This window comes from Lissotriton vulgaris, chromosome 4_1 (assembly GCF_964263255.1).
Source record: "Lissotriton vulgaris chromosome 4_1, aLisVul1.2, whole genome shotgun sequence".
NCBI lineage: Eukaryota > Metazoa > Chordata > Amphibia > Caudata > Salamandridae > Lissotriton > Lissotriton vulgaris.
The window spans coordinates 320,112,540-320,138,599 of record NC_141691.1 but is presented as its reverse complement, the minus strand read 5'-3'; the positions used below and the strand labels follow the sequence as shown (position 1 = coordinate 320,138,599).

General features: G+C 47.2%; 1 protein-coding gene across 16 annotated transcripts in view; it reads right to left on the bottom strand.

Moving 5' to 3' along the window:
• Positions 1-348: 348 nt before the first annotated feature.
• MAP7D3 (MAP7 domain containing 3) overlaps positions 349-26,060 on the bottom strand; it is a 1,137,171-nt gene continuing 1,111,459 nt past the window's right edge. For all 16 annotated transcript variants that reach the window (XM_086918652.1, XM_086918653.1, XM_086918658.1 and 13 more), the window contains one exon: positions 349-1,722. In XM_086918652.1, coding sequence (XP_086774778.1) covers positions 1,715-1,722 — 8 coding nt within the window. In that variant the 3' untranslated portion in view covers positions 349-1,714. The remainder of the gene's footprint in view (positions 1,723-26,060) is intronic.

Below are 26,060 nucleotides of genomic sequence, written 5' to 3'. Positions count from 1 at the left end.
GAAAATACCCTCAAAATAATGTAAAGAAATAGAGTAATTATGATACAGCTCTGTTCCATAAGCCAATTCAGTCAACGGTCTATGATGGAATCCTCGAAAGGTTAAGAGGCATCAGAACTCATTCTGTGCTACAAGGCTAGTTGAATGGCAAGAATGCAAGATATACAAATTACTAGCATAACAATGTATGGTAAAACAATGTATATCAGTTTTGATCATTAAACGTTTACTCATTTACTGGAGTGATTTTCGGTCATACACTTCGGGAAATTTACAAATGAACACAGTTCCAGGCAAAATAGGAATGTTTAGTTAACTATTAATCTTCTGATACAATAAATAAACACGTTTTAGTTGCAAAGTTTATTTAACAGTGCAGACGTATTTACATAAACAGACGTCAACCAAGCATTCAACAATAACATTTGCACAGAAAAACGTAGCATTTCTTTGTTAGAATGATTGTCTTTGCCAGAATTAAACTGCTTTGATAAAAAACATTTTATCTAAGGCACTGCACTAGTCTAAAACAATGATGCCAATTTTAGAATGGCGAGGTTTCAATAACTAGAAGAAATTGGGCTTTGTAACAGACATGTCAAGAGATCGACAGGTTTAGTTCCATTCTAATTGTTGCATCAAGTATGGCAAATTCATCAGCTATTCATGTCACCGGAGGGAAAGGCCAGCTGAGTATCAGAAAGGGTTTTTAGAAACTACTTCTTGTATGAAATGGTCTCTTAAATACAATTCTAACAATATTAGAGTAATCATAATGTGCTAGAATCAGCGTCCATTTGAATGATATGGAGTTAGTCTCTTCATGCTATAATAGGCAAGTTTATGTATTTCTAAATGTGTCACTTAATAAAGACTTGCAGTTTATTTTAGCAGGCACAAGAATACAGTACAGATGCAGAACTGCAGTCACTAAAATTCTCGATTAGAAGAGCAAAGAAGTAGACAGTGGCCTAATACTGTTTACACACATTAAAATAATACTTACATGTGGGTAACTTAAATACATGAAAGCCAAAAGAACATTTCACAAAATGCATTGGATGACAGCATAATGACAAACACATAAAAAGAGCATAATTCCCTCCGTATATTAGTGCATATGTACTGGCATATATTGTAAAACGATTTAATGGATGTGGTCGTAAACACTTATAAACACATATTTACAAACAGTCATGGTAAATAACATGAAATATGAAACTGCCAATATCGTCGTATTAGGCATATGGTTCACAATGTAAAATGTAACGTATCAAAAATGAGTCCTTGAAAAGTGTTTGCTACAAATGTTGCAGTTAAGCATCTATAAACAAGACTCTTGTTTGTCATGGAACAGACCGAACAATGACCTTGTTGGCCGTTTTTCAACAGCTTAAGTCTCCTACTGCCAACTTGCACATTGCCCCAGTAAGAAAATGAATTATCTTACGTGTTATTGGAACCCAACAGATATGGTGAAGGTGAAAATTAAATAGGAAATGTCAAACCGCACTTAAAGAAAAGAAATGCTAAAACTGACAATCTCCTCTTGATCAGATTGCAAAAGCAGTCGTAGACCTCTTTCGTCCCATGTTTTTCTTGTAAGGTTGAATTCTGGTCAAAGTTAAGCAGCTTCTCAAAACATGGCCTTTAGCACTTGTTTGGAGCACTAGTAAGCAAAGTGCAATCACAGATATGCATCACCTCTTTTTCGTCAAATATCTGTTAAAAGAGAGTATATTGTTAGAAAAAGCAATAGTAATTCATGTGAATATGTTATGAAAATATTCTTCGTGGACAGCATTTATTAACGCAACTGGACACAGCGAGCCAAATGAACAACAATCTTCGATTTCCAAGTCTTCAACTTTGAAATGCCAACAAGCCAAGAAGCTCTTACTCGTGGAAGTTTTCCAGCACGGATAAGGTGCCTTGTCATGATCCTGTTTAGAGCAGAGCTGCTTTTGAGAATACTCAAGAGGTTATGATCGAATGGTGTCGGGCTGTTCAGGTCACCTACGTCTTTCATACAGATGCTACACAGTTCAACCCATGGAGGCGTTTTCTGCTACATTTTGTAAGTTCGAACAGTTTATCTCCATACATCAATCTGTTATCGACAGCTGGCCTGTGAATAGTTGGCCTGGTATATGGTGTTCACTATTCTAGTGCTCACCTTGCACCAGTCCAAACAACCCTTATGGTGATGGTTGTAAGTCAACCTTATAGACCAGCTATCCTAGTGGTAGCGTGGACAGAACAGTCTTAGGCTAAAAGACTCCTGAGGGCGTGTAAAGCCAGCTGTTTTACCATATGTAACCCCTTGAATATCAAATGAAAGGACACCACACATGATATATATAAAATATATATGTATTTATTTCTAACACACTCCTCTGAACTCTTTATGAGGTCAGAGGCCAAAGCCATAACAAGACACTCAGTTATTATACGTTAAGTTGCACAATTTACGGTTAGGCCCTAGGGGCGAAGCAAACCATATATTAAGAAAGTGGTATAAGTACCACGTCACGGGAAAAGGAAAGGCCTAGGGCCTAGGGAATCGCTGGGGCTACACTGTCTTAACAATAGTTCAGAAGTAGGAGGCCCACAGGCGGCGCGTGCAGTGTCTTTACACACACGCAGGATTCAATGCAAAGTCAATGGGAACTTAGAAGTTAGATATAGAAGGATTTAGGACACTTGCGGTTGAGCTAGGAGGAAACAACTAGAGACTTAGGCACTTGGATAGTCAATACCCTTGGGAGCACCGAAGTACTCGCGTTACCTCACCCACGGACGGCGGGTGCATAGGTTTGAAGATGTGTCGGGTTTCATCGTTGGAGCCTTTGGAGACCTGAAGAAAGATGCTGCAGGCGACCAGGAGGAAGATGTCCGGGTGGATCGAGGATGAAGAGGACCTGAAAGCAGAGGGGACAGAGTCTGGGTTACTAGCCAGTGACCGGGTGGAACCAGGAAGAAACCAGAAGACGTCGAGGAGCAATCAGGTGCTGTCTTGAAGCTTGTCTTGGCAGCCACGTGGACCAAGAGGCGTCGACGACGACCAGGTGCTGGGGACGGTCTGTCCCACGAAGGATCCACCCGGACATCTTCCTCCTGGTCGCCTGCAGCATCTTTCTTCACCCCTAGGGCCTAACCGTGAATTGTGCAACTTAAGGTATAATAACTGAGTGTCTTATGTGCTTTGGCCTCTGACCTCATAAAGAGTTCAGAGGAGTGTGTTAGAAATAAATACATATATATTTTATATATATCCTTGTGGTGTCCTTTCATTTGATATTCAAGGGGTTACATATGGTAAAACAGCTGGCTTTACATGCCCTCAAGAGTCTTTTAGCCTAAGACTGTTCTGTCCACGCTACCACTATGATAGCTGGCCTATAAGGTTGACTTGCAACCATCACCATAAGGGTTGTTTGGACTGGTGCAAGGTGATCACTAGAATAGTGAACACCATATACCTGGCCAACTTCTTTTATTGGTGTGCAGCGGTTGGGATTAGAGCTTGCTGTTGTTTTACCACTTGTAATCTTCAGATATCATTTGAAAGATCACATAGGTACCTGTAGGTACATATAAAAACAAGTCTTAGTATACTTAAGTTCATCTGAACTTAGCTGTTGTAGAGCAAAGGGCCTAGCACACCCTGACTACAACTCCTAGAGAGGTTCTAGTAGGAAAACAAATAGTGTAGGTAGGTGCAACACCACACCTCACTAGACCATGTCTCAGACAGCGAACCCCAGTGGATCTCTGCCTGCAGAGGCGGATCCTTTAGGGACTGCCTCAAGATATGAAGCCTTAGCCTTCCAAGAATTGAGACAACTGTGTACTTCTAGAAGGCTAAAACAGGGTTCAAACCCTACCCTCAGGTTCCTGATTGAGCTCTTAGAAGAGTATGATGCTCAACCAACACCTAGAACAGGTGCTTCAGGTAGTACAGATGAAGTCCTGTCCTCCACATGATACCCCTGATACTATTGTACCAGATGAGGTAGATGAGGAAGATTCGTACCATGAGGTAGACAGCCAGGTCCCAGTCAGAAGACTTAGCCAGGCTAACCTAAGCATACATGGGAGTCAGTATGGGCAACCCCCATACAGACCCCCAAGTGGGCTCAACCAGAGGCAGAGGAGAGGAAGATCCCACACCAGGGATTCCCTCCAATCTAATGCTTCACATGGCTCTCATGGCCCTGCTCAGAGAGAGATGACCTCTCCTCAGAGAAGGGAACATGAGGCCAGAATGAAGGAGGCTAATCTAAGGATTGAGAGGCAAGAACTTGAAGTGGCCTTGGCCAAAGAGAAGCTTGCTCGTGCTAGAGAGCACAGAGAGAGTAGGGTTAGAACCCACTGGTGGCAGCAATATCCCTAGGTATAAAGATAGATCCTATGAGAATAGAAACCTAAGCAAGATTGTGTCCCCTACAAAGAATGGGATGACATCCACAAATAGATAACTGCTTTGGAGAGGGCCTGCAAAGTGCAGCAGGTACCCCAAAGTCAGTGGGCAGCAATCTTATGGCTCTCCTTTTCAGAAAAAGGTAGAGATAAGCTCCTCACAGTTAGTGATGGGGATGCTAACAACTACTCTGTCCTGAAGAGTGTTCTGATTGATAGGTTTGGCCTAACCACTGAACAATATAGGTTGTTGTTCAGGGATACCCAGAAGACACAGACTCAGGACTGGACTGATTTTGTTGATTGTGCCACTAAGGCTCCGGAAGGCTGGTTATTGGGATGTCAAGTTAAGGACTATACAGGATTGTATGATTTGATCATGAGAGAGCAAATACTTAATAATTGTCAAAAACAGTTACTGCATCAGCACCTGATTGACTCTGATCGGACCTCTCCCCAAGAATTGGGAAAGAAGGCAGACAAACGGGTCAGAACCAGGATTAAGCAGAAAAACCAGAACCAGGGAGGTGATCAGAAAAAAAGCAGACCAGAAGGGTAATGAGCAGAAACCAAAAGAAACCAAAAGACCAGACGTCTTCACCAGGCCCCCAAAAGGCACAGGCAGGAGGGTGGCTCCAAAAAGAACAAACCGAAACAAGAAGGCCCAAAGAAGCCCTGGTGTGGATACTGTAAGTCAGTCTCTCACTGGTTTAGCGAGTGCACCAAGAAGGGCACAGCACCAACCACCATTGCCCCTAAGGCAACTGTTCCCCCTAGTACAGCTGTTAGTGGTGGTTCCCAGCAAAAGGGTGTAGTAGGGTTGACCCTGGGAACTGAGATGGATTCTGGCCTAGTCAGAATACCAACTCAGGCTGTTCTTGTCTGTGATGGGGACTTAGTAATGTCCTCTACTGTAAGTCCCAGTAATCTGAGCAAGTACAGGCAGACGCCTTTGATTAATGATAAGATGGCTCAGGCCTACAGGGACACTTGTGCCAAAGTTAGGTGCCACCATGGTGACACCTATCTTTGTGGACCTTGAACAGATCATACTAGGTGAGAATTACCTAGTGACCAACACTAGCAATGCCACTACCTCCCATAGTGTGGCAGTTGTTAACTTCTCCTGGGGAGGGGTAACTGGCCTCAAAAGAGTTGTTGTGAGTTCAGACCTTCCTGTAGAGTGTCTGTTAGGTAATGATCTTGAAACCTCAGTTGCGTCTGAGGTGGAGTATAGGACCCATGCAGAAATGCGGGGAATATCAGCACATGTACTTGCTGTGACCAGGTCACAGGCCAAAAAGTGCTCACCTGAACAGGTGCTGGATCCTGGAACAATGGACCAGACACCACCCAAGAGAAAGAGCAGTAGGGTTAAGGCAGTGCCTGCTCCCCTCTGCCTCAGGTTGAGGATCAGTCCTCCCAGGAGGATGATTCTGAGATCCAAGAAGGAACTGTCCTAGAAGAGCTTGAGCCTGATCAGGTTGAGTTTCTTGGGACAGGGGGACCCTCAAGGGCAGATCTGAGGCAGGCACAATTAGACTGTTCCTCTCTTGAACCCCTCAGACAGCAGGCTGCTGCTGAGGCTGCTCGGAATGCTCAAGGTACCCATGAAGTTTATTGGGAGGATGGGCTCCTTTATTCAGAGGCCAGAGACCCCAAGCCTGGTGCTTCCAGGAGGTTGGTCATACCTTCCTACCTTGGCCCATGGTACTCCCCTAGCAGGACACCTGGGCTAGAACAAGACTTGGGGCAGGCTTGCCCCCACATGTCAGAAGATACAAAGGAGTTTTGTCGCTCCTGTGTGACCTACCAGGCCAGTGGCAAATCAGGTGGCACAACAAAGGCCCCCCTCATACCACTACCTGTGGTGGGGGTAACCTTTGAAAGAGTGGGGATAGACATTGTTGGACCAATGGACCCCCAAACAGCACCTGGGCACAGATTTATACTGGTGGTAGTGGATCATGCCACCAGGTATCCAGAGGCTATTCCCCTGAGGACCACAACAGCTCCTGTTGTGGCAAGGGCCCTACCTGGAGTTTTCCCCAGAGTGGGGTTTCTAAAGGAGGTTGTTTCTGACAGAGGTGCAAACTTCATGTCAGGATATTTGACTGCAATGTGGAAGGGGTGTGGTGTCAACTATAAGTTCCCCACCCCCTATCACCCACAGTGCAATGGGCTTGTGGAGAGATTCAACAAGACCCTCAAAGGGATGATAAAAGGTTTACCAGAAGAGCTGAGGCGAAGATAGGACATCCTTTTACCCTGCCTTCTGTTTGCTTACAGAGAGGTCCCACAAAAGGGGGTTGGCTACAGCCCTTTTGAGCTTTTGTTTGGACATCCTGTAAGGGGACCCCTATGGCTTGTGAAGGAAGGATGGGAGTTACCTCTCAAGAAGTCTAAGCATGACATAGTGGACTATGTACTTGGTCTCCGCTCCAGGATGGCTGAGTATATGAAGAAGGCTTCTAAAAACCTTGAGGCTAGCCAAGAACTCCAAAAAGCTTGGCATGACCAAAAGGCTGAACTGACTGTGTACCAGCCATGACAGAACATGTGGGTGTTGGAGCCAGTGGCCCCAGCAGCACTCCAGGACAAATGGTCTGGACCCCATACTATAGTTGAACAGAAGGGAGAAGTTACCTACTTGGTGGACCTTGGGACTCCCAGAAGCCCCCACAGGGTGCTTCATGTCAACAGACTCATAGCATATGTCGACAGGGCAGACATGGGCTTGCTCATGGCTACAGATGAGGAAGAGAGTGACCCTCTACCAGACCTGCTTACTCAGAACCCTGATGATGGTTCAGTAGATGGTGTAGTCTTTGCTGACAGGCTCTCTGAACATCAGCAACAGGACTGCAGACAAGTACTTCAGTCCTTCAGACATCTGTTTTCCTGACCCCAAGTCAGAGAAGCTGGTGCACCCATGAGGTGGAAACTGGTGACAGTCTGCCTGTCAAGAGTAAAATCTACAGGCAACCTTACAATGTCAGGGACTGTATTAGAACAGAGGTCCAAAAGATGTTGGAGCTGGGAGTTATTGAGCCCTCAGAGAGCCCTTGGGCCAGTCCAGTAGTCCTGGTGCCAAAACCTCACACCCAAGATTGTAAGAGAGAGATGAGGTTTTGCATGGACTACAGAGGTCTCAATGCTGTCACTAGGACAGATGCCCATCCCATCCCCAGGGCAGATGAGCTCATTGATAGACTGGCTTCTGCCAAGTTCTTGAGCACATTTGACCTGACAGCAGGCTACTGGCAAATCAGATTAGCTGAGGATGCAAAAGCCAAGACAGCATTTTCGACCCCAGGAGGACATTATCAATTTGTGGTAATGCCTTTTGGTTTGAAGAATGCACCTGCCACTTTCCAAAGGCTGGTGAATCAAGTTCTCACAGGACTGGATGACTATTGTGCAGCTTCTCTAGATTATATTGCTGTCTTTAGCTCCACCTGGGAGAATCACCTGGTCCACCTGAGGAATGTTTTAGAGGCCCTGCAAAAGGCAGGCCTCACTATCAAGGCCACAAAGTGCCAGACAGGGCAGAGCAAGGTTGTGTACCTGGGCCACCTGGTAGGTGGGGGTCAGATTCAACCACTGGAGAGCAAGATCCAGACCATCAAAGACTGGACTCCTCCAACCACCCAGACACAGGTCAGAGCTTTCTTGGGCCTGTCTGGGTACTACAGGGAGTTTGTTAAAAACTATGGGTCCATTGTGACACCATTGAATGATTTAACTTCCAAAAATATGCCAAAGAAAGTTCAGTGGATAGTTAGCTGTCAAAGGGCATTTGATGACCTGAAGCAGGCCATGTGTACTGCACCTATTCTGAAAAGTCAAGATTACTCCAAAGAGTTCATAGTCCAAACAGATGCTTCTGAGTTGAGTGTGGGAACTGTACTTTCACAACTGAATATAGATGGTCAAGACCAGCCCATTGCTTTCATAAGCAGAAGGCTGACCCCTAGAGAGAAACGTTGGTCAGCTATAGAGAGGGAGGCCTTTGCTGTGGTTTGGGCCCTGAAGAAGCTGAGGCCATACTTGTTTGGCACTCACTTCAAGATTCAGACCGACCACAAGCCCCTCCTATGGCTAAATCAGATGAAGGGTGAAAACCCCAAACTTCTTAGGTGGTCCATTTCTCTACAGGGGATGGACTTTACAGTGGAACATAGACCTGGGACTGACCATGCAAATGCAGATGGACTCCCCATATATTTCCACTTAGAACATGAAGACTCAACTGGTCAAGGTTAGTTTAATGTCCCTAGGTTTGGGGGGGAGGGGGGTTGTGTAGGAGAGTAGGGTCTGCTTCCTATGGTCACCCCCACTTTTTGCTTTGCTTTACTGGTTTTCGACTTAGATATGGCTGTGGGCCTGCTAATCAGACCCACAGCACAGATGCACTCTGTCTAAATTTACACCATGTACTCTAGGTACATCCACGATTGGGAATTGGTTCACCTTGTCAGGCCCTCTAGAAGTGTACCCTAGGTACTTAGGGCATATGTGTAACCAAGGCCTACCAGGGGCTGCAGCATGTACTATGCCACCCCTGGCTGGCCACTCAAATAGACACAACTGGCTGATCACTCAGCTGGGGCACGGTCGTGTAATCACCCTTTGCTTAGGTATAGTATTCCTATACCTACTTATATATAGACACATAGTAACCTGTAAGTCACTCCTAAGCAGGCCTTAACAATCCTGGAGGCAGAGTGCTTGGTTATGTGTGAGATGGTGCTCTAGCATGAGCTGAGCCTGCCTGCAACTTTCGGAACCATGTCCTTATAGCTGTTCTATGATATCGCCATACCATATACTCTTAAATGCATTATAATCCTCGCGGTTAATGCTAACTTTGGTTTGGCTTTATCCAAATATGTCGTGTAAATTTAGAGAGAGTGCATCTGTGCTGTGGGTCTGATTAGCAGGCCCACAGCGATATCTAAGTCGAAAACCAGTAAAGCAAAGCAAAAAGTGGGGGTGACCATAGGAAGCAGACCCTGCTCTCCTACATGGCCTGTCACACAACCACTGGAGAGCAAGCACTAGTAATATAACAGATAACGTGCCATAAAGTATAAGGATATTGCAAGTTACTGAGGAGCTCTGTAACTATATATAGGCAGACGGCAGAGTTCTTTTATAAGGTTATGGAACTCCGAGAGGACTTGTAATATCCTTATAATGTATGGCGGGCACTTTATCCCATATAATACAGGGCACACAATCACCTTTCCCTCAAACAACTTAAAACCTTGGTGCGAAGTTCTTTCATATGAAAGAGAGCACACATTTATAAACAAAAAGAATAAAAATAGAAACTCTAGTGCAACATTACACACAGCAAAAGCTACTATATATTTGTTGCAAAAAGATATTAAAAACTGCTCAATAAAAGTCAGTTTGAAAAAAATAATAGCTGCAGTATCTCAGAATGTGTCTAAACATGCAGAAAGATTCTAACTTTTTTATAATTATCTAAGGAGTGTAAAAAATAAACATATTCTTTCTGCATTTCACTGTAAGCTAGAAAATTAGAGCAGAAGAAAAGCAACATTTAATTTTCAGTACTTTAAACAGCTGCTCCATGACCTGACCTGCCTTTCACCTTGGCTGCTGACAGTAGGCACTGACGTCAGAACTCGACTGTAATAACTTATTATTGTAGAGTTCCGACTTCTTTTCTTTATAATGGACGATTTGGTGCGTAACAAGTCGCAGATTATAAAGAGATTGGACACAGGAATATATACAGAGATTACAGAATCCCATATGTTATAAAATGTTACATGAAATTTCTGTAAAGTTTAGAAACATTTAGAGAGGGGAAATAAAAACAAGCATTGGCAAAGGTAATCGGTTGTGAGTGGGGGACTCAAGCCAGAAAGCGTGGACAAGGAAGCCAACGGAAGCGAGGAACGTGAAGCTTGGTGTAGGAGAGTAGGGTCTGCAATCCTATGGTCACCCCCGATTTTTGCTTTTTGCTTCACTGGTTTACGACTTTCCCTGGCTGTGGGCCTGCTAATCAGACCCACAGCCTAGCTGTTCTCTCTCTAAATTGACAACCATGTACCTTAGGTGCATTTACCAATTGGTACTGGGCCACCTTATCAGTCCCTGTACAGCATACCTTAGGTATCCAGGGCATAGGTGTATCCAGGGCCTACCAGGGGCTGAAGCATGTATTATGCCACGTTTGGCTGGCCATCTAAACAGACACAACTGGCTGCACGACAGCTGGGGCAAGGTGGTGTAATCACCGTTTGCTTTAGATATAGTATCCCAATATCTAACCCTAAAATGGACACATATATTACTATCAGTCACTCCTATGGCAGGCCTGATCAATCCTGAAGGCAGAGTGCTTGGAATAATGTGAGATGGTGCTCTGGCATGAGCCGAGCCCGTTTGCAGCTTGCGGAACCAAGTCCTAATAGCTGTTCCATGATAACGCTATACCATATACTCTTAAGTGCATTATGACCCTCGCGGTCAAATGCTAACTTTGGCATAGCATTATCAAAGCATGTCGAGTAAGGTGTCATACGAATTGGAATACTACCCCCTCGCCAATTCTGGCGACGGGGGGAGCATTCCACCCTTCTAGAGGGACACAACATGTATTTTACTGTGAACCCCGGTTAAAGTTAACTCGAGCCTCAGCATCACAAAATTGATGCTGCCACCACAGACACAAGTCTGACCTCCTGCTGCTGGGAGTCCGTCCAGCAAGGGAGGCTCGGACAAAGGGTTTCCTGCCTTGGGAGGTGCTAGCACCACCCCAGACAGGATTTTGTGTATTAGGTAGGCCAGGGCTGAAAGGAATGAGACATGCCTGGGGCACACAAGGTATCCCCGTGCATAGTCCGGTCTAAACCAGTTCCTGGGGCACCCCAGCCCCAGAGCTGGCGCAAGACCGGACAAAGGAAAGGGGGTGTAACCACCCCCCTTCCTGGTCCCACCCAGAGGAGGGACCTAGTCGTAGTGCAGCCCCCTTTTGCTGAATAAAGGTAGGAGCTGGTCCCATTCCCCTTTAGATTAATCTTGACAACTTCCACGAAGAAATCTTGACCTTCGACCTCCTGAACATCAGAAGACTGAAGAATCTCCCCTATGGTCAGGGAGTGACCATCCTGCTTCGCAGGCACCATCAAGCTCTTGTGCGGTTTGCTGCAAGTCCTTCCTTCCTGGAACCCGACGACCCAGCTCGTCGAGACCCGGACCTCCAGACTCCTCTGACCTCTACCCACATCCACAGCACAGCTGAGACCTGTGGGTGCAACGAGCAACTTGGAGACGGCCATCTTGAGAAACCTGCACAGCGCTTCCAGCACGACCGCCGAGGGATCCTCGAGTGAGTGCATTGGGGTCTGAGAAGCCCCACACTGACGCAGTACTTGCACCAAAGACCAGCCCCCCAGCATCCACGAGATCTGCGTGGGGCCCTTTTGCCTGGTTGCTGCTTGTCCTGTTGTCTGGTCACTTGCCGGCTGACTCGTGACCTCTGAGACGACGACCCAAAGAATCCAACAATGCTTGTCTGGTCCCCCAGACTGGCCCTTGATTCCTTGTGAACGAGAAGCACCCCGGACCCTCCTGGTCCGCACCAGACGCCATCTTTGTTCCACCGCGTGGCTTGCACTTGCCAAGGCCTGTTGACCAGATCGACGATCCAACATCGCCATCAGCAGCAGACTATGTGGGACAGCTCGTGCCTCCAGCCTGGTCGAGAAGAACAGCTCCTGGTCCGCGCAGCTACAGAGAGAAGCGACCCTTCCTCCACCTGAACGCGGCGACAGCATCTGGTTCCCTCCTGGTTCCAGCACCGTCACTGGCTAGTGACCGAGACTCTGTCCCCTTCCCTTTCAGGACTCCTTCCATCCTTGGAACCACCGGACTCTTTCATCTGGCTGCCTGCCAGCAACTTCTTTTTTCAGGCATCACCGGGATCACCGCAGCAAACCTGACACCACTTCAGCCCTATGCACCCGCAGCCTGTGGGTTAGGTAACTAAAGCTTCTAGGTGCTGAAGTCTGTGTTCACTATTCTAGTGTTCAGGTCCACTGTTGTTTTCCCTCCATCCAGCCGGGTTCGTCCGGAATCCGTAACTTTGTAAACTGTAACTTCCATAGACGTTGGTACGCATCCCGCGTGAGAGTTTCCACTCTGCACGTGAGTCCCGTGGGCCTCCTGCTCCTTACTTACCTAGTTTGTAGCGTAGTCCCAGCGATCCTCCAGCCTCTGGATCCCCTTACAGTACTTTCCTTTCTCGCATTCCATTGTATTGAGTATATGGTTTGTCGTGCCCCTAAGGCACTCGTGTAAACATTGTGCGAACTCGTATTTCTTTCATAGTATTGTCATGTGCTTAGCCCTCTGACCTCATAAAGAGTTCAGAGGTGTATGTTAGTTAATAAATATCTGGTTATTTTCATAACAACCTGTGTGGTGTCCTTTCATGTGGTATTCAAGGGGTTATATGTGGTAAAACAGCTGGTTTCACATGCCAAAAGAGTTTAGCCTAAAGACTGCTCTTGTCCACGCTACTAGGATAGCTGGTCTATAAGGTTGACTTTACAACCAATCACCATAAGGGTTGTTTGGACTGATACAAGGTGATCACTAGAACTAGTGAGCATCATATATCAGGCCAACTTCTCACACTTGGGGTTAGTAGGAACACATGAAGGTGAGCGCATTACAGGAATGGGGAGAAACACACAGGCAGTGAAGAACAAATTACTTACCTTCGACAATGCCTTATCAGGTAGGCAATCTAGCCATAGATTCCTTACCTTAGAATTCTACTCAGGCATCAGAATGGATCGGGAAAGTTTCGAGCAGTATCTCTGTGAGCCAGTAGGTGGTATTGTTCGGCTCTGCATCTATGCCATCCACACCAGACGTGGTATGCCCAGTACCTATATAGATGCAGCCCCAACCTACTGACATTAGTTTCTTACCGAAGCAGACAAATCCGCTCACAAAATGGAGTGGATGGGAGAGTCAGTAAGGAATCTCAGGTAAGACAAAGTCTCTACCAGATAAGGCCCTACCAAAGGTAAGTACCTTGTTCATCTGATAAGAGACTTCTAGCCGCAAATACCTTAGCAATGCCTCTCTGGAGGTGGGTCTGCGAACAGACTAGATCAAGAAGTCCTGCAGGACAGAGCAGGCAAAGTGACCGTCATGACTGACTTGACTGTCCAGGCAGTAGTGCTTAGTAAATGTGTGCAGGGACGCCCACATTACAGCCTGTCTCATGTCCAGGACCGGAACTCCATGAGCTAACTTAGTAGTCGCTGTGAGAAGGTGGCCTGATATGCATTGCTCACTATTCTAGTGAACACTATGTATCAGTCCAGCAACCCTTATTGATGATTGGTTGTAAGTCAACCTTATAGACCAGCTATCCTAGTAGCGTGGATACGAGCAGTCTAAGGCTAAAGACTCGAGAGGGCGTGTTAAGCCAGCTGTTATACCACACATATACCCCTTGAATACCAAGTGAAAGGACACCACACAAGTGTTATGAAAATAAACAAGATATTTATTAAGAATCACAACAGCCCTGTACTCTTTATGAGGACAGGGTACTAAGCACAAAACAAAACTCTTACGAAAATACTTAAGTTAGCACAGTATATACAAATGCCCGAGGGGCACGGAAAACCATATACTCTGAAAGTGGAATGCGAAATTACTAGCAGGTAAGTACAGTACTAATAGGCTTAGGAATCGCTAGGACTTGACTATAGAACCTTCAGATTACTTATAGGAGGCCTAGGGGACTCGGGTGCAGAGTGTGCACTCCCCCGCGTGATGCGGGACAAAGTCTATGGTAGCTAGTAATGACAAAGTTAGTGTTCTCGGGCGAACCCGACCTGGTAGGAGGAAAACGAAAGTGGATTCTGACCCTTGGATAGTGAGGCTATGCTGGGGAACCGAGATGCCGAAGTTACCTAGCCCAGGGGCTGCAGCTGCATAGGACTCAAAAGACGTCGGGAATCCTTGTTGCCGGACCAGGAGCCTGGAAGAAAAGAAGTTGCTGGCAGGCGACCAGTGAAGAAAGTTCGATGGATCCAAGCCTGGATCGATGGAAGATGACACCTGAAAGCAGAGGGGACCAAGTTCGAGACTACTAGCCAGTAGTCAGGTGGCACCAGGAGGGCACCGGATGGTAGTCACCTCGACTAGGTGAGTGGGTGACGCTGGGCTCGCAGATCTCGCGGACCAGGAGGCGTTGTCGGCGACCAGGATGGAGGAGCGAGCTGTCCCACGAAGATTGAAGCTGTCGGCGTCGCTGGACCCAGGATTGGGCAACAAAGCCTTGGCAAATTCAAGCCCACGCGGTGGACTCAAAATGGCGTCTGGAGTGGACCAGGAGGGTCCGGGGTGCCTCTCTTGAAGAAGGAAGCAAGGGCCAGTCTGGAGCAACCAGACCAGCAGCAGTGATGTCGTCGGGCGTCGTGTAGAAGGCCACAAGCCAGCCGGCTAGTAGCCACACAGCGCGGTGAGCACGCAAAAGCAGAAGGGCCCCACGCCGATCGTGGAGATGCTGGAGGGCTGATCTTCGGTGCTGGAGCTGCTCAGGGTTGGGGCTTCTCGGACCCCAAAGCACTCACCAGTGGAGCACACGGTGGGCTTGTTGCAAAGAAGTCGTGTAGTCTTGGCGATCGTCGGTCCCTCGAGGTCTCGTCGCACTCACAGTTCTCAGCTTTGCTGTAGAGGTGAGTAGAGGTCAGAGGTGCCAGGGAAGCCGGGTCTCGTCGAGCTGGGTCGTCGGATTCGTGAAGAAGGACTTGCAGCAGACCGCAGTGTTCTTAGGATGGTGCCCGCTTGATGCAGGGTGACTACTCCTTAGCCACAAGGGAGAATCTTGAAGAAGGAAATCTTGATGCCTTTCGCAGAAAGTCGGGTCTTGATTCCAAAGATGATCTAATTTGAACAGGGGGCCGCTCCCATCTTTATACTAAAAAAGGGGGCTGACCCGGTGACTAGGTCCTGCCTATGGGTGGGACTAGGAGGGGGGTGGTTACACCCCTCTGCCATGCCGGACTTCCCCAGGCCAGGGGCTGGTGTGCCCCTGGACCTGGTTCAGACCGGCCTATGCGTAGTGAGCACCGGGGTGCCACTCAGCAGTCACCTTCCTGTAAAGCCCTGCCTACCCAGGATACACAAAACCATGTCTGGGATGGTGCTAGCACCGCCCCGGACAGGAAACCCTTTGTCCAAGCCTCCCTCGCTGGAAGGACTCCCAGCAGCAGGAGGTCAGACTCGTGTCTGTGGTGGCAGCATCCATTTTGTGGAGCTGAGGCTTTAGTTAACTTTAACCGGGGTTCACAGTTACATACATGTCGCGTCCCTCTAGAAGGGTGGAATGCTAACCCCGTCGCCAGAATTGGCGAGGGGTTAGTATTCCAATTCGTATGACACCTTACTCGACATGTTTTGATAAAGCAATACCAAAGTTAGCATTTAACCGCGAGGATTATAATGCACTTAAGAGTATATGGTATGCGATATCATGGAACAGCTATTAGGACTTGGTTCCGCAAGCTGCAGACAGGCTCAGCTCATGCCAGAGCACCATCTCACACGATTCCAAGCACCCTGCCTTCAGGATTGTTAAGGCCTGCCATAGGAGTGACTGATAGGAATCTGTGTGTCCATTTTAGGGTTAGATATAGGTATACTATATCTACAGCAAAGGGTGATTACACGACTTTGCCCCAGCTGTCATGCAGCCAGTTGTGTCAAATTTAGGAGGCCAGTCAGGGGTGGCATAATACATGCTGCAGCCCCTGGCAGCCCTGGGTACACCTATGCCCTGAGTTACAGGGTCTGATAAGGTGGCCCAGTACCAATTGGTAAATGCACCTAGGGTACATGTTGTAATTTAGAGAGAGAACAGCCAGGCTGTGGGTCTGATTAGCAGGCCCACAGCCAGAGAAAGTCGTAAACCAGTGAAACAAAAGCAAAAAATCTGGGTGATCATAGGATTGCGGACCCTACTCTCCTACATGACCCCCCCCAAACTTTGGGACAATAAGCTAACCTTGACCAGGTGAGTCTTCTTGTTCTAAGTGGAAATATCTGGAGAGCCCATCGGCATTGCCATGATCAGTACCAGGTCTATGTTCCACTGTAAAGTCCATCCCCTGTAGGGAAATGGACCACCTAAGAAGTTTGGGGTTTTCACCCTTCATCTGATTTAGCCACAAGAGGGGCTTATGGTCGGTCTGAATCTTGAAGTGAGTGCCAAACAAGTACGGCCTCAGCTTCTTCAGGGCCCAAACCACAGCAAAGGCCTCCCTCTCAATAGCTGACTAATTCTTCTCTCTGGGGGTCAGCCTTCTGCTTATAAAAGCAATGGGCTGGTCTTGACCATCAAAATTCAGTTGAGAAAGAACAGCTCCCACACCCAACTCAGAAGCATCTGTTTGGACAATGAATGGTTTGGAGTAGTCTGGACTCTTAAGGATAGGTGCTGCGCACATGGCCTGCTTTAGGTCATCGAATGCTTTTTGACAGCCTGCTGTCCACTGAACCTTTTTTTGCATTTTCTTACTTGTCAGTTCATTTAATGGTGTCACAATTGAACCATAGTTCCTGACAAACTTTCTGTAGTATCCAGTCAGGCCCAAGAAAGCTCGAACCTGAGTCTGGGTGGTTGGAGGAGCCCAGTCCCTGATTGACTGTATTTTGCTCTCCAGTGGTTGAACCTGGCCTCCACCTACAAGGTGGCCCAGGTATACAACCTGTGTCTGCCCTATCTGGCACTTGGTGGCCTTGATAGTGAGGCCTGCTGCTTGCAGAGCCTCTAACACTTTCCTCAGGTGTACCAGGTGATCCTCCCAGGTGGGGCTAAAGACAGCAATATCATCTAGATATGCTGCACAGAAGTCATCCAGCCCAGTGAGGACTTGATTCACCAACCTTTGGAAGGTGGCAGGTGCATTTTTCAGACCAAAGGGCATTACCACAAATTGATAATGCCCACCAGGGGTTGAAAATGCTGTCTTGGGCTTGGCATCCTCAGCTAACCTGATTTGCCAATACCCAGATGTCAGGTCAAATGTACTTAAGTAGTTGGCAGAAGCCAATCTATCTATAAGTTCATCTGCCCTTGGTATTGGGTGGGCATCAGTCTTAGTGACTGCATTGAGACCCCTGTAGTCTACGCAGAATCTCATCTCTCTCTTACCATCTTGGGTGTGAGGTTTTGGCACTAAAACTACTGGACTAGCCCAAGGGCTATCTGAGGGTTCAATAACTCCCAACTCCAACATTTTCTGCACTTCAGTTTTTATGCAGTCTCTAACATGATCAGGCTGCCTGTAGATTTTACTCTTGACTGGCAGGCTGTCACCAGTGTCAACCTCATGGGTGCACCAATTGGTCTGACTGGGTGTCAGATAGAACATATGTCTGAAAGACTGAAGAACCTGTTTACAGTCTTTCTGTTGATGTTCAGAGAGGCTGCCACAAAAGACAACACCATCTACTGACCCATCATCAGGATTCTGAGTGAGCAGGTCTGGGAGAGGGTCACTCTCTTCCTCCTGTCCCTCATCTATGGCCATGAGCAAGCTCATGTCCTTCCTGTCGACATATGCTTTGAGCCTGTTGACATGGAGTACCCTGTGGGGGCTCCTGGGAGTTCCAAGGTCCACCAGGTAGGTGACCTCTCCCTTTTGCTCAAGAATTGTGTGGGGCCCAGACCATTTGTCTTTGAGTGCTGCTGGGGCCGCTTGCTCCAACACCCACACCTTCTGTCCAGGCTGGTAAACAGTCAGGACAGCCTTTTGGTCATGCCAAGCTTTTTGAAGTTCTTGACTGGCCTTAAGGTTTTCAGATGCCTTCTCCATATACTCAGCCATCCTGGAGCGGAGACCAAGTACATAGTCCACTATGTTGGTTGCAGGCTTTTTGAGAGGTCTCTCCCATCCTTCCTTCACCAAACACAGGGGGCCTCTCACAGGATGCCCATACAAAAGTTCAAAAGGGCTGTAGCCAACCCCCTTTTGTGGGACCTCTCTGTAAGCAAACAGAAGGCAGGGAATCAGGACATCCCATCTACGCCTGAGCTTTTCAGGTAGTCCATGAATCATCCCTTTTAGGGTCCTGTTGAACCTTTCAACAAGCCCATTGCATTGTGGATGATAGGGTGTGGTGAACTTGTAGTTGACACCACATTCCTTCCACATAGCAGTTAAGTAGCTTGACATGAAGTTTGCACCTCTGTCAGAGACAACCTCCGTAGGGAAGCCCACTCTGGAGAACACTCCAACTAGGGCCCTTGCCACCACAGGTGCTGTGGTGGTCCTAAGTGGAATAGCTTCAGGATACCTGGTGGCATGATCCACTACCACCAGTATAAACTTGTGCCCTGATGCTGTCTGGGGTTCCATTGGACCAACAATGTCAATCCCCACTCTTTCAAAGGGCACCCCCACCACAGGCATTGGTATAAGGGGGGCCTTTGTTGTGCCACCTGACTTACCACTGGCTTGGCAAGTGACACAGGAGCGACAAAACTCCTTGGTATCCTCATTCATGTGAGGCCAGTGAAAGTGTGAGACAAGCCTGTCCCAAGTCTTTGTCTGGCCTAAGTGACCTGCTAAGGGAATCTCATGGGCCAAGGTAAGGAGGAAACCTCTCTGAGACAAGGGTACAACCAGCCTCCTGGTCATGCCAGGCTTGGGGTCTCTTGACTCAGTGTACAGGAGTCCATCTTCCCAGTATACCTTGTGGGTACCTGTGGCGTTCCCAGCAGCCTCAGCAGCAGCCTGCTGTCTGAGGGGTTCAAGAGAAGGGCAGTCTAACTGGTCCTTCCCCAGGTCTTCCCTTGAGGGTCCCCCTGAACCCAAGAATTCAACTTGATCAAGTTCAAACTCTCTAGGCTCAGTTTCCCTCAATTCCTGTAGGTCAGCCTCCTCTGAGACTTGATCCACAACCTGGGGCAAGGGGGAAGGCACAGCCTTAACCCTACTGCTCTTTTTCTTGGAAGGTGTCTGGTCCATTGTTCCAGGATCCAGCACCTGTTCAGTGGGGCATTTCCTGACCTGTGACCTGGTCACAGCAAACACATGTGCTGGCAAGCCTAACATTTCCATGTGAGTCCTCTGCTCCACTTCTGACCATTGTGATGACTCCAAATCATTGCCCAACAAACAATCCACTGGGAGGTCTGAACTAACTACAACCTTCTTTTGGCCAGTTACCCCTCCCCAGGAGAAAGCTACAATTGCCATACTGTGATTGGTAGTGACATTGCTTGCATTGGTCACCAGGAATTCGGTACCTGGCATGATCTGTCCAGGGTCCACAAAGTTAGGTGTCACCATTGTGACACTGGCACAAGTGTCCCTATAGGCCTGAGCCATTTTTCCATTAATGAAAGGTGTCTGTCTGTATTTGCCCAAAGTATTGGGACTTATATCAGGGGACATATCCATATCCCCTGTACAAACAAGGACAGCCTGAGTGAGTGTACCAACTAAGTTGTCACACCCCTCAGAACCCAGGGTTAACCCTACTAAACCCTTGGGAGGTGCACTACCACTGCTGACTGTACTAGGGGGCACAGGTGCCTTAGGGGCTGCAGTGGCAGGAGTCTGCCCTCCTCCTTTCTTGGTGCACTCACTAAACCAGTGAGTTTTACTTTTGCAGTATTGGCACCACCTTTTAGATTGGCCTTCTTTCTTCTTTTGGGGAGCCTGAGCCCCACCCTCTTTGGGTTGTTGGGGACCTGTCGAAGACTTCTGGTCATTTTGTCCCCCCTTAGAATCTTTACCCTTCTGGTCTGCTTTCTTCTGACCACCTTGATTCTGGCCCTGGTTCTGTTTAACTCTTGTTCTGACCCATCTGTCTGCCTTCTTTCCCAATTCTTGGGGAGAGGTTAGATCTGAGTCAACAAGATGCTGATGCAACAACTGGTTCTGACAATTGTTTAAAATTTGTTCTCTCATCATCAAATTGTACAATCCTTTATAATCAGTAACCTTACTGCCCAGCAACCAGCCCTCAAAAGCCTTAGTGGCACAATCTACAAAGTCAGACCAATCTTGAGACTGAGTTTTCTGGGTATCCCTGAACAGCCATAACAAAACAAACAGTAGGGGAGGGCTAGAGGGACGTTTAAAGACCAATGCCTAAGTAATGTCCCCAAAGGACTCAATTACACACAAGGTACTTAGGGGTCTAGGAGCTGAAACCAGAAAAGTGTTTGCTGCTATGAAACCTATGTCTAGTTAGTACTATAGGAACATAAACAGTAATAGACCGAATCGCCAATAAATGAAACACCTGTAATCGTGAGTCACCCCTGTTGTTTTGGATTCCCATCAAAGTCTTACAAGATCAATATTATCATTTGGTAATCCCTGGCGGGTATTGTGTCTCCTGACCATTGAGATCACAAGCATACCCTCTCGGATGGTTCGGGGTAGCGACCACAATCACACAGGTATAACAAATGCTGTTGATTCAAGGGGAAAGGTGCAGTGCAAAAAGAAATAAGTGGTGATTTAAAATAGGATAGGGAACTAACAGAGGAAATTTTAATAGGCGTTGGCCCCTTCCTGATTAAAAACAAGAACAGACTGGTAAAATTATCGCATTGATAACAAATATCTGCGAGGAGACCAACATGTTTCAGCCTAAGAGGGAGTGACCTCGGGCTTTCTTCAGGGTCTCTGTTCTAGATGGTGCTACTGCCTGTATCTGTGTAGTAAAGTGTGAAAAATTATACAAAAAAACACACAAGTGAAAAAAGCCAGAAAAGGATATAGTGTTCCTTCTTCTGTGCGTACTCCTCTTCGGAAGCAGGTACTCGGTTACTGTAGTCGGGGGACAAACATACAAGTGAAACACTTTCAGCAACCCTGGTCTGAGTATTACCAAGCAACGAGTCAAGAACTATTGTCAACCTGTGATACTCACCCAGTACTTCCGGGGAGTGGACCTCACCTCTTCCTGGACCTGGCTCAGGATATGTGAGACCCCGCTCTACGGGAACAGAAACCGACCTCATGGTTATGGTTATGGAGGGATCAGGTAGATCTACTCTCAAGCATACTACATGAAGTCAAACATGTTCTGGACGTAGAGAATACTGTCATACACCTGGACGCGCTCTCGTGTAAGTGCCCCTCGTTGCACCCACCCGCCGCGAGTCCAAGGGGACTCGAGAGATGTTCTATTGACAAGGCTATGGGATGATGTCAAACGTAGCCCGCCGAGGGTGCTATCGTCTTACCTGTCCGTCGTTGTCTCGAGCTGTGACTGAGTCAGGGGGAGGCTCAGAACAGTGTGCGTCATTCTTACTTGAATGGTTGGAGAAAAAGTTCCCAACCAATCAGCCAGAGATGCAACGACGTAACCTCATACTGAGGCTCGAACTACTCGATGACGACATAATCAACCTTCGGGTAGTTCTAATGATATGCAAAGGACCCCGTGGTGGTTCAGTGGCCGGTCAAGATTGCCTGGTGGGGAAACTAAGAGAGACTGAACCATGGGATATCGTCATTCAGTCCATGTTGATCAGTACCCAATTTGTACACCCACCTTTGCTCTTTGCGAAACAGAAAATTGGACACATCGCTTACATGCGTGGGGATGTGTGGTTTCTCAAGAACATGCCAATGGAAATCGTTTTCACCATGATTGTGCTCGATGAAGTGTTTGGTAAGTTTCGAGATGTCTTTCTTGCAGCGGAATGTACTTTTATGTTCCTGCATTCTCACTCTAACCTTTCTGGTGGTCATGCCAACGTATCGTTCGTTGCAGATGCATGTGAGGAGATAGATAAGGTTGTTGCTGTTGCAATTGGAGAATTGCCTCAACTCCCAAGGTCGATCTGTCCCGATATCCACACTCGTGATCTTAGAGGTGAGTGGGCAGACAGAGCAGTTACCACAAGGGTGGTGGCCTGTAACAGGTGGCAAGTCCCAGAGGGTGCCCACTTCTCTCTTGGCAGTGGTTTTGGGACGGGTGTGTACCAGACGATCCCTTAGATTTTTAGAGCGTTTGAACGCAAATAGGGGAAATTCAAGTTTGTCCTTCCCGCTATTTAGAATGCGCCAGTGTTTTTTGATGATTTTCTGAATCTTATTGGACTTGGTGTTATAGGTACTCACGAGTGTGAGTCGTTCTGTCGGTGGTTTAGCAGGTTTAGGTTCCAGTAGCGCAGCCCGGTGGTTGTTGGCTGCTCTTTTACATGAGCGATTCACCAGTCTTTTAGGGTAATGCCTTGCCAGAAGCTGATTGGACAGTTCACCGGCATGTCTTTGAAAACTTTCTGTGGTGGAGCAGTTCCTACGAACTCGTAAGAATTGCCCAAATGGGAGATTATCCCTAAGGGCCTTGGGATGTTGACTCTCATACAATAGGAGGGAGTTGCGTGCCATAGGTTTCCGGTATAGTTCGCTCTGTAGGCCATTCGCTGTACAGTAGATAGAAAGATCCTGAAAGGCTACTCTTTCTTTACTTATTTCAATGGTGAAACGAAGGTAGTCATTTTGATGATTGAGCCATTCGTGAAACTGAAGAATGGATTCTTGGGACCCTCTCCACACTAACAAGACATCGTCTATGTATCTTTTCCACCAGATAATAGACGTGAAATGTGGGTTGCTCGCATGTAGGACCGTGGTTTGTTCAAATTTGTGAACATACAGGTTCGCCAGGGACGGGGCAAAAATACTTCCCATGCTGGTTCCCGAGATTTGATGATATATACGGTCTTCAAACATGAAGAAATTTTCTTTCATTGCTATAGTAGCAAGCGACATGATAAAGGGTACAGGAGTGATGGAGTCAAGCTCAGATTCCTCCAGGATGGTGCGGACAGTGTCTAGAGTAGCATCCTGAGGGATCGATGTGTATAATGACTCGATGTCCAACGAGACGAGGTAGTCAGTTTCTTGGCAAAAGTCAATTTCCGGGATTACCCGTAGGACATCAGTGGTGTCCTTCAGATACGTTGGCATGGTGTGCACCAGAGGTTTGAGGAAATGATCCGCGAATGCAGATAAAGGTTCCAATAAAGACCCCTGTCCTGAAATGATAGGTCTGCCAGGAGGAGGTCTTTGTGGTTTATGTACCTTGGGCAGAGTATAAAAGTATGGCATAGTGGGATTTTTGGCCTGTAGGAATTGTGCCTCTAGGTTGGTTATCCAGCCCTCTGCCAAAGCTTCCTCTACTAGATTCTTGATTTGGTTCGTCAACCCTGAAGTGGGGTCGCTGGTCAGTGGTTCATAGGCTGTGCGAATGCTCAGTTGGCGCGAGCATTCCGTTCTGTAAGTTTCGACATCTTGGACCACGATGGAACCCCCTTTATCAGCGGGCTTCACGACTATAGTGTCGTCTTGGCAAAGGGAATTCAGTGCCTTTCTTTCAGCTGCAGATAAGTTATTGTAACCTGAGTGGGTCGAGTATTGGATTTGGTCAATGTCATTTTTCACAGCTATCTCGAATGCGAGAAGCTGGGGGGGTATAGCATGAGTGGGAGGGAGGAAGGTGGATTTGTTCCTAAGACCTGTGTTATTATCAGGTTCAATGCGAATATCATCGCTGTTTTTCGGTTTGAAAAAGTAGTGGAGCCTAAGTTTACGAAAAAACTGGGCTAACTCGATTTGGAGTAGGAACGGGTCTCCCTCATCCGTGGTTACAAATCCGAGCCCTTTATTAAGGACTGCCTCTTCCAAGTCTGTGAGAGTACGTTGGCTGAGGTTGACTACCAAGCTCTCACTGGTAGTATTGGTTACTCTTGGGCACCCCTCCTTGTGTGGCTCCTGGTCCCTGTGTGTGGCCCTGCTGTGTCCTCCCATTGGACCTGAGGTTGTCCCTGTGACGGTCTTCTTTTGCCCCGTGACCGTCTGGGGCCACGCGCTAAAAAAGGCTGGTTGTTAAAATTAGGGAAACCTTGAAATGGGGCCATGGGTGGTTGAAAGGTGCCAGGGAAGCCCCAGGGTCCTGGTGGCCACCATGGCTGGTTGGGCATGTTGTATTGACCTCTCTGGTTCTGATATCTTCCGCCCCCTCTACCCCGATTTGGGCCAGCATTAGGTGGCTGATTAGTGGTATCTGAGTCGCTGCCAGTGTCAGAGCTGGATCCAGAGTAGTTGGAACCATACCTCCTGCCATTCTTGGTAAAGTCAGGAGCTTTGTAATTATCACTGGTGTAAGGGTACACCGTTTCTAGTTTGAATTTAGCTAAGTCTTTCTTGAATTTCTCAAGTTTAGTTTGTAATATAGACTCAGCAAATTCTTTGTTAATTCGGTCAGACTCGTCTTTATTTTTCTTGAAGTTGGCGGTGACCGCAGTTTTTATTTGCCCTTCAAGGACCTGTATCTCTACTAATATTGCGTCTGCTACCCGTTTGGCTGTACTGATTATTAAAATGAGCCAATCACGGGTGCAGCGCCAGGCAATCAAAGACCAGTCACCCAGAAATTTCTTATCAGTAAGAAAAAGACGAGGGGCATTAGTTACTATCAACCCCGGTGGTGCACAACTTACTCTCATGTATTCAGCCATGATAATCCCGTGGGTCTCAGTGCGGGAGTGTGATTTCTTCATGGCTAGCAGTTTGGTCCAGTCGTCAGTCTTGTTAACTGTGGGTGTGGGGAGAGTGTCTAGAATACTTGGCATGTTATCGAGTATTGATTTGTACATAGCATCATCATAGGCTAAACCATGGCGTTCTTCCATGGTGGAAGTGTGGGTAGGAGCTAAAAAAGCACCCTAAGGAAAGCGCAGGTGTATGACAGATTAGTGCTATTCTTATTTATAGAATAGATTTGCTCTCAAATAATGTAAGCACTCGATATAGCCCGCAGCTGCACGCTGCTCAAAGTCATAACAAAACAAACAGTAGGGGAGGGCTAGAGGGACGTTTAAAGACCGATGCCTAAGTAATGTCCCCAAAGGACTCAATTACACACAAGGTACTTAGGGGTCTAGGAGCTGAAACCAGAAAAGTGTTTGCTGCTATGAAACCGCCAGGGATTACCAAATGATAATATTGATCTTGTAAGACTTTGATGGGAATTTAAAACAACAGGGGTGACTCACGATTACAGGTGTTTCATTTATTGGCGATTCGGTCTATTACTGTTTATGTTCCTATAGTACTAACTAGACATAGGTTTCATAGCAGCAAACACTTTTCTGGTTTCAGCTCCTAGACCCCTAAGTACCTTGTGTGTAATTGAGTCCTTTGGGGACATTACTTAGGCATCGGTCTTTAAACGTCCCTCTAGCCCTCCCCTACTGTTTGTTTTGTTATGACTTTGAGCAGCGTGCAGCTGCGGGCTATATCGAGTGCTTACATTATTTGAGAGCAAATCTATTCTATAAATAAGAATAGCACTAATCTGTCATACATCTGCGCTTTCCTTAGGGTGCTTTTTTAGCTCCTACCCACACTTCCACCATGGAAGAACGCCATGGTTTAGCCTATGATGATGCTATGTACAAATCAATACTCGATAACATGCCAAGTATTCTAGACACTCTCCCCACACCCACAGTTAACAAGACTGACGACTGGACCAAACTGCTAGCCATGAAGAAATCACACTCCCGCACTGAGACCCACGGGATTATCATG